Genomic DNA, 4,290 nt, shown 5'->3' with positions numbered 1-4,290 from the left:
GAAGGGGGAAGGGTGAAGGGTGAAGGGGGAAAAGGGGGGGGTGAGGTGCGACGCGGTGAGCGCCCAACCGCACGGCGAGAGAGCGGGAGGCTGGCGCGCCTCTCACAGCTGCAGGTGTGAAGAGACGCTGTTCACAGCTGCAGCTGTGAACAGCGGGAGGCTGGGGCGCCTGCTCACACGCACCGTCACATGCACCGTCGGCGTGGGGAGCGGAATGCGCCGCCGCCGTCGCGCGGAGGGGGCGGCCCCACGCCGCCCTCTCAGCCGACCGGCTGCAGCAGCGACGTCGCCTTGAACTCCTCGAGCACCCGCCCGGCGGCGATCGCCGCGCGCCGGCCCGCGAGCGGCAGCTCCTTTGCAACCTCCCGCGCCGCGTCGGTCGCCGCGTCACGCAGCGAGACGGACGCGGCGGCGGTGGCGCGGCCGGCCTTGTGTAGCGCGCGGTCCGTCGAGCCGAGGATCGAGCGAACACCCGTCAAAACGTGCTCCGACGCGGAGTCGCTCCAGCAGCGCCCGCCTATTATTGTTATTATTATTATTATTATTATTATTATTATTATTACTACTACTACTATTATTACTATTATTTTTACTATTACTATTACTACTATTACTATTACTACTAATACTATTATTATTACCGGCCGCAGCCGTGGCCGCGTGCGCGCGCTCCTCGGCCAGCGCGCGCTCGGCGTCCACGCGGCCAACCTCGGCCTCGAGGTCGCTCTGCCGGTCCTTGGAGGCGCGCAGCTGCCGGAGCAGCGCGTCGCGCTCCTTGGCAATGGCGCTCTCTCGGCCGGCGTACTCCTCGCCCAATGCTCGCGCCGCCTGCAGCTCGCCCGAAAGGGAGGCGACGCGCCGCTCGTACGCGTGCAGGGCCTGCCCCTTCTCCGCCGCCAGCCGGTCGACGAGGCCGCGCATCAGCTTGGCCTCGCGCGCCGCCGAGGGGTCAGAGGAAAAGCACCACGCGTGGGCCGCCGGACCGACCAGCGGAGTCAGCAGCAGCGCCAGCAGCGCCAGCAGGCGCAGCGCGGTGCGAGGGGCGACGCCGACGGCGGAGCAGCCCGCGGCTGCGGCGCGCTGGGCGGCGGCGACGCCGCGGCGGGCGGTGGCGGCGACGGTCGCGGCGGCGGCGGTGGCGGCGAAGGAGGAGCGGGTGGCGAGGGAGCGGGAGACGCGCCAGTTCTCGTACTTCATGCGCGAGGCGTGCTTGAGCTCCTGCGGGTTCGGGTACCGTGGGGTAGGGGAGGGTTCGGGTGCCGTGGGGTAGGGGAGGGTTCGGGTGCCGTGGGGTAGGGGAGGGTTCGGGTGCCGTGGGGATAGGGGAGGGTGGGTTCGGGTACCGTGGGGAATGGAGGGTGGATTCGGGTACCGTTGGGCGGGGGGTTCGGGTACCGTGGGGGTAGGGGATGCGCCTGCCACTGTCCCGACCACATGACGAGGTTCCGCAGCGCGGGCAGGTCCGAGTGCGACGGCTCGGACGAGAGCGCGTTCCCCCACGGGTACTTTCGCAGGTACACCGACACGCCCGCGTCCAGGTGCGCGTCGGTCGAGCCGATGACGGCCCACGGCGGCTTGTACTCCTGCCGGTCTTGCGCCTCCATCGCACGGAGCGAGATCGGGTCGAAGGCGTACGGCTCGATGCCCTCGCGCGCGAGCGTCTCGCGGACCTACTCTCGGGCGATCTCGGGCGATCTCGGGCGGTCTCGGGCGATCTCGGGCGATCTCGGGCGATCTCGGGCGATCTCGGGCGATCTCTGGCGATCTCTGGCGATCTCTGGCGATCTCTGGCGATCTCAGGCGGTCTCGGGCGATCTCGGGCGATCTCGGGCGATCTCGCGCGATCTCGCGCGATCTCGCGGGCCTGGAGCTTGAACTCCTCCTTCTCCTTGGTGGTCATCGTGTCGCTCTTTGCGATGATCGGCACGATGTTGACCTAGGGTTAGGGTTAGGGTTAGGGTTAGGGTTAGGGTTAGGGTTAGGGTTAGGGTTAGGGTTAGGGTTAGGGTTAGGGTTAGTACGATGTTGACCTAAGGTAGGTAAGGTAAGGTAGACTTCTCCACACACACGAGGTGGTGGGGCAAGGGGGGGCGACCCTCGCGTCTCCACGTCTAACGACAGGAGCCCCGCGGCATTCAAAGTGCAAGGCCCAGTGCGCGTGGGTGAGCGGTGTGTGTGTGTGTGTGTGTTGACCTTCTTGTGCAGCCGGCGCATGAACTCGACGTCGATGTGCTTGAGCCGGTGCGGCGCGATGAAGTAGAGGCAGACGTGCACCAGAGGGTCCTGCTCACAGCTGCAGGTGTGAAGAGACGCGGTTCACAGGCGTGCACCAGAGGGTCCTGCGTGCCAAAGACGCCAGCCTCAGGGCGGGAAGGCGGTAGTGGGCAGTGCGTTCAGAGCACCGCGTGAGTCCAGCGGAGAAGAGGACAGCGAACACAGCGGAAGGCGGCCGGATACGGCGGAGTACGCCTCCTCTCGGGCGCTAGTTGGGAGACATGAACACACGTCTTCCGCGTCTAGTCAGCGGGTCCTCGTTCCGCAGCCTCTCGTAGTCGCGTTCGGCGCCGGACGTCTCTGCGACCAGCTGCGCCTCGAAGAGCCCCTCCACGTGCGACGTGATCACCTGCTCACAGCTGCAGGTGTGAAGAGACGCTGTTCACAGCTGGTGAAGAAGAAGGAGACCCACACCTGCTCACAGCTGCAGGTGTGAAGAGACGCTGTTCACAGCGAGCCCCTCCACGTGGCACGTGGATCACCTGCTCACAGCTGCAGGTGTGAAGAGACGCTGTTCACAGCGAGCCCCTCCACGTGCGACGTGATCACCTGCTCACAGCTGCAGGTGTGAAGAGACGCTGTTCACAGCGAGCCCCTCCACGTGGCACATAAACACGTCAAACGAGTCGACCGTGTTCAGGTTCTCGCCGTAGCCCGGAGTGTCGATCAGGCTCACCACGAGCTCGTGCTTGCCTGTTCACAGCTGCAGGTGTGAAGAGGCGCCGTTCACAGCCAGAGGGCACCACGAGCTCGTGCTTGCCTGTTCACAGCTGCAGGTGTGAAGAGACGCCGTTCACAGCCAGAGGGCACCACGAGCTCGTGCTTGCCTGTTCACAGCTGCAGGTGTGAAGAGACGCCGTTCACAGCCAGAGGGCACCACGAGCTCGTGCTTGCCTGTTCACAGCTGCAGGTGTGAAGAGACGCCGTTCACAGCCAGAGGGCACCACGAGCTCGTGCTTGCCTGTTCACAGCTGCAGGTGTGAAGAGACGCCGTTCACAGCCAGAGGGCACCACGAGCTCGTGCTTGCCTGTTCACAGCTGCAGGTGTGAAGAGACGCCGTTCACAGCCAGAGGGCACCACGAGCTCGTGCTTGCCTGTTCACAGCTGCAGGTGTGAAGAGACGCCGTTCACAGCCAGAGGGCACCACGAGCTCGGGCTTGCCTGTTCACAGCTGCAGGTGTGAAGAGACGCCGTTCACAGCCAGAGGGCACCACGAGCTCGTGCTTGCCTGTTCACAGCTGCAGGTGTGAAGAGACGCCGTTCACAGCCAGAGGGCACCACGAGCTCGTGCTTGCCTGTTCACAGCTGCAGGTGTGAAGAGACGCCGTTCACAGCCAGAGGGCACCACGAGCTCGTGCTTGCCTGTTCACAGCTGCAGGTGTGAAGAGGCGCCGTTCACAGCCAGAGGGCACCACGAGCTCGTGCTTGCCTGTTCACAGCTGCAGGTGTGAAGAGGCGCCGTTCACAGCCAGAGGGCACCACGAGCTCGTGCTTGCCTGTTCACAGCTGCAGGTGTGAAGAGGCGCCGTTCACAGCCAGAGGGCACCACGAGCTCGGGCGTGCCGACGGTGATGCAAAACGGGTCGAACCGCGAGACGCGCACCTGCCCACGCCGAGAGGTGTGAAGAGGCGCTGTTCACAGCCAGTCAGGTCGAACCGCGAGACCCGCACCTGCCCACGCCGAGAGGTGTGAAGAGGCGCTGTTCACAGCCAGTCAGGTCGAACCGCGAGACGCGCACCTGCCCACGCCGAGCGGTGTGAAGAGGCGCTGTTCACAGCCAGTCAGGTCGAACCGCGAGCCCACATCTCCCCACATCTCCCCACACCTCCCCACACCTCCCCACACCTCCCCACACCTCCCCACACCTCCCCGCACCTCCCCGCACCTCCCCACATCTCCCCATACCTCCCCACACCTCCCCACACCTCCCCACAGCTCCCCACACCTCCCCACACCTCCCCACACCTCTCCACCCGGCCCCACCCCTCCCCACACCTCCCCATACCTCCCCACA

At 65.4% G+C, this 4,290-nt stretch overlaps 1 protein-coding gene across 1 annotated transcript in view; it reads right to left on the bottom strand.

The window, feature by feature from the left end:
• The window catches only part of EMIHUDRAFT_469592 (hypothetical protein), a 6,619-nt gene that overhangs the window by 384 nt on the left and 1,945 nt on the right, over nucleotides 1-4,290 (bottom strand). The window contains exons 3-23 of the mRNA XM_005774990.1: nucleotides 3,822-3,878; nucleotides 3,755-3,771; nucleotides 3,688-3,704; nucleotides 3,554-3,570; nucleotides 3,487-3,503; nucleotides 3,420-3,436; nucleotides 3,353-3,369; nucleotides 3,286-3,302; nucleotides 3,219-3,235; nucleotides 3,152-3,168; nucleotides 3,085-3,101; nucleotides 3,018-3,034; nucleotides 2,861-2,967; nucleotides 2,794-2,823; nucleotides 2,748-2,756; nucleotides 2,582-2,623; nucleotides 2,194-2,283; nucleotides 1,865-1,936; nucleotides 1,416-1,670; nucleotides 642-1,218; nucleotides 1-517 (exon numbers count right to left, since the gene is read on the bottom strand). Of these exons, the coding sequence (XP_005775047.1) occupies nucleotides 261-517; nucleotides 642-1,218; nucleotides 1,416-1,670; nucleotides 1,865-1,936; nucleotides 2,194-2,283; nucleotides 2,582-2,623; nucleotides 2,748-2,756; nucleotides 2,794-2,823; nucleotides 2,861-2,967; nucleotides 3,018-3,034; nucleotides 3,085-3,101; nucleotides 3,152-3,168; nucleotides 3,219-3,235; nucleotides 3,286-3,302; nucleotides 3,353-3,369; nucleotides 3,420-3,436; nucleotides 3,487-3,503; nucleotides 3,554-3,570; nucleotides 3,688-3,704; nucleotides 3,755-3,771; nucleotides 3,822-3,878 (1,683 nt within the window). The 3' untranslated portion in view covers nucleotides 1-260. The remainder of the gene's footprint in view (nucleotides 518-641; nucleotides 1,219-1,415; nucleotides 1,671-1,864; nucleotides 1,937-2,193; nucleotides 2,284-2,581; nucleotides 2,624-2,747; nucleotides 2,757-2,793; nucleotides 2,824-2,860; nucleotides 2,968-3,017; nucleotides 3,035-3,084; nucleotides 3,102-3,151; nucleotides 3,169-3,218; nucleotides 3,236-3,285; nucleotides 3,303-3,352; nucleotides 3,370-3,419; nucleotides 3,437-3,486; nucleotides 3,504-3,553; nucleotides 3,571-3,687; nucleotides 3,705-3,754; nucleotides 3,772-3,821; nucleotides 3,879-4,290) is intronic.

The sequence above is a fragment of the Emiliania huxleyi genome, assembly GCF_000372725.1.
Source record: "Emiliania huxleyi CCMP1516 unplaced genomic scaffold EMIHUscaffold_301, whole genome shotgun sequence".
NCBI lineage: Eukaryota > Haptophyta > Isochrysidales > Noelaerhabdaceae > Emiliania > Emiliania huxleyi.
Note: the sequence above shows the minus strand (reverse complement) of the source record. Positions and strands in the feature narration are given on the sequence as shown.